Genomic DNA, 2,581 nt, shown 5'->3' on the forward strand with positions numbered 1-2,581 from the left:
CTTACATCGCTGTGTTTTCACAACCAGACACATTGTTCACAAACAGCACTACTTCCCTAATACTCTAAAATATCTAATGCAGTTACCTACTGTGTATATTTGGAAGAACCAAACAACACACGTGTAATCAGTCTAACTCTCCACATTAACCTGTGGCAGACTGAGAAGAACCTAGATCTGCACTGAAGCAGGGTCTCTAAACTCTTTCAGGGAGACATGAGCCATGCAGGATAATGGGCAAAAATATCATTAACTCAGTTTTATATATCTTCCAGTCTTCCAGCTGTCAGGCTATCCACAGCGTGTGATAGAGCAAAAAAAGTCAGTTCTGATTTTTATACACAAGGCTCACATCATAAACTGGAATCAAGGATGACCCACTCCCCCCTCCTTTTTTTCCTGAAAATGCCCAAAGCTTGTCTATTACCTGCACTGAAATGTAATTAGTGCAAATACACCAACAAACCCTGCATGTGAAGATGCAGATCAAAAGTTCTTCAAGGTCGTACAACATAAGAGTTTCCAAAACAAAGTTAAGAGATTTTTTAGATGGGCTAACCACATCTACATATAGTCACACTTGCAGATGCTTTCTTTGCTGGGGCTGTTTTCCCCTGCATGCGCACGAAGAGTTGCACTACCAAAACTCATGCAGAACTCAGGTTTTTAACTAAGAAAAGCATTTGTTTAAATACTTCCCTCAAGCAAGGTGTCAGCAGGAGCTCTGATCCCCTACCCATAAAAAACTACTTGTATCCAAAGTATTCGTAATGAACACAAACACCTTCTGTATAAGTCCTTTATGCTGCTGATACAACTGAAGTGCTCTTTTTAAGTCTTTCTGTACTAATGCATATCTGAAAGAAAAATTCAAGCTATCTTCACGTTTTAAACCAAAAGATTATTTACAACGGTTGAATTAATTTACCTGGCTTTGGAGCTGCCTGAGACATGCGCATCTGGTGGGTTCTAAACATTCGCAAACACGGCATCTTTGCAGAATGCACCTTAGGTGGCAACACATTGCCAAAAACAAGAGCTGGGCACCCACTAACAGCAATACGCAGAAGGCTTGCCATTTCACTCAGACCTCACAGCAGACTCCTTGCCACGTATGGAATCCCTGCTGCACATGCAAAAACAAAGCAAGAATTATTAATTACAATAGACAGAAGGTATGTAAACCCAGCAGCTTAAAACTGGTCAACTGCCAGTAGCCATGGGATGACTGTTTCTCCCCACCTTTTCTTTCTAGCTAGAAAACAACTTTTTTAAAAACTAAGACAACTATCAGACTAACGTAGCAAGCCCACGGGCGGGCTGACATTACAAGCTGACCCCGAGATCGTATTTCTGCGACTCGAGATCAGATTCTCTTTACACCGTTGGTCCAAACAAGCAAATCTGACACATGAAAACCTCCCGCAACGCAGGGAACCGGACAAACAACGCACACACACACCCCACCCCCCGCAGTGCTCCCGAAGGAGGTACGGAGCGGGACAGCAGCCTGCGGGCAGCCAGCAGCTGCACCCAGGCAGGACCCGGGGCAGGACGAGCGGCACAGCGGGCGAGCGGGGCCGGGCCGCGCCCGCTGCGGGGGCTGCCTGCTGCCGGCGGAGGGGAAGGCCCTTCGCCCGCAACCCCGCCGTCCGCCGGGCTCGGACGCGCCAGGCCGGCCCGTTCCTGCTGACGGCGGCGGCCCACCGCTCCCCGCTGGCCCGCCTCGCAAGGCAGCGGCGGCCCCGCTTCGCTCCCGCCGCTATTTATAGCCCGCGGCCACTAACTGACCTTGGGCGGGCGGCTCGCCCTCCGCCGCCCGGGCACGCTGTCCTCCGCCGCCACCACGGCTGGTGGCCACCCGCCCGCCCGGGGTCGGCCCGCAGCCGCCAACTCCCTGCTCCCCGCCTGGAAGCGCCCCCGCAGGCCCCTGCCCAGGCCACCTGCCTTCCCCACACGTCCTTCCTCCCGCACGTCCTTCCTCCCGCCCGCCTTCCCCGCCCGCCTTTCTCGCCCCTCCCGGGCGCTGCGAGAGCGGGACGCCGCCGCCTTCTCCTCAGCAACGGCCAGACCCCGCCCACGCCGGGGGAAAGCGGCGGTGGCAGTGCCACCGCCCCGGCCCCGCCAGCCCCCAGCCCGCCGTACCCACCAGCGGTGCCGCCGGCGCCAGCCCCGCCGCGGCACTGACCGACCTTGGGGGAAGGCGGCGCGGCAGGCGCGGGGCGGGGCGGGGGACGGGGCGGGCGAGGGGAGGGGCTGGCTGCCAACCCGGAAGGAGTGGCGGGAACGCGGAGGTCGGAGCGGTCGTGTGACGCGGCCTCCCCGTCCCCCATCTGGAAGGCGGCGGCGGGCCTCTGTCACGTGGCTCCTGTGCGCCGCCGGCGGCTCGAGCCCGCGCGCGGCTGAGGGGCGCCGGGGCGGCCCCGTTACTCGCTGCTGCGCTGCGCCCAATGCCGCGGCGCTGGCCGGGGGTCCCGGGGGACGCCGCGGTGCCGCTGTTAGGGCTGAAGGCGTCGCAGCCGCTGGGGGAGCCCGCGGGTGTCGGGCGGCAGCAGCGGGCGCTCCCGTGGCTGGCCGCCAG

General features: G+C 58.1%; 1 protein-coding gene across 4 annotated transcripts in view; it reads right to left on the reverse strand.

Annotated features, from left to right (window-relative positions):
- NNT (nicotinamide nucleotide transhydrogenase) overlaps window positions 1-2,230 on the reverse strand; it is a 47,713-nt gene extending 45,483 nt beyond the window's left edge. The window contains exons 1-2 of one of the 4 annotated variants that reach the window (XM_040578847.1): window positions 2,150-2,230; window positions 929-1,126 (exon numbers count right to left, since the gene is read on the reverse strand). In XM_040578847.1, coding sequence (XP_040434781.1) covers window positions 929-1,079 — 151 coding nt within the window. In that variant the 5' untranslated portion in view covers window positions 1,080-1,126; window positions 2,150-2,230. Of the gene's footprint in view, window positions 1-928; window positions 1,127-1,338; window positions 1,355-1,791; window positions 1,889-2,005; window positions 2,024-2,149 lie in introns of those variants that run through there. The other 3 variants (XM_040578848.1, XM_040578846.1, XM_040578850.1) reach the window with 3 other exon arrangements.
- Window positions 2,231-2,581: the final 351 nt, after the last annotated feature.

This window comes from Falco naumanni, chromosome Z, assembly GCF_017639655.2.
Source record: "Falco naumanni isolate bFalNau1 chromosome Z, bFalNau1.pat, whole genome shotgun sequence".
NCBI classification, from domain to species: Eukaryota; Metazoa; Chordata; class Aves; order Falconiformes; family Falconidae; genus Falco; species Falco naumanni.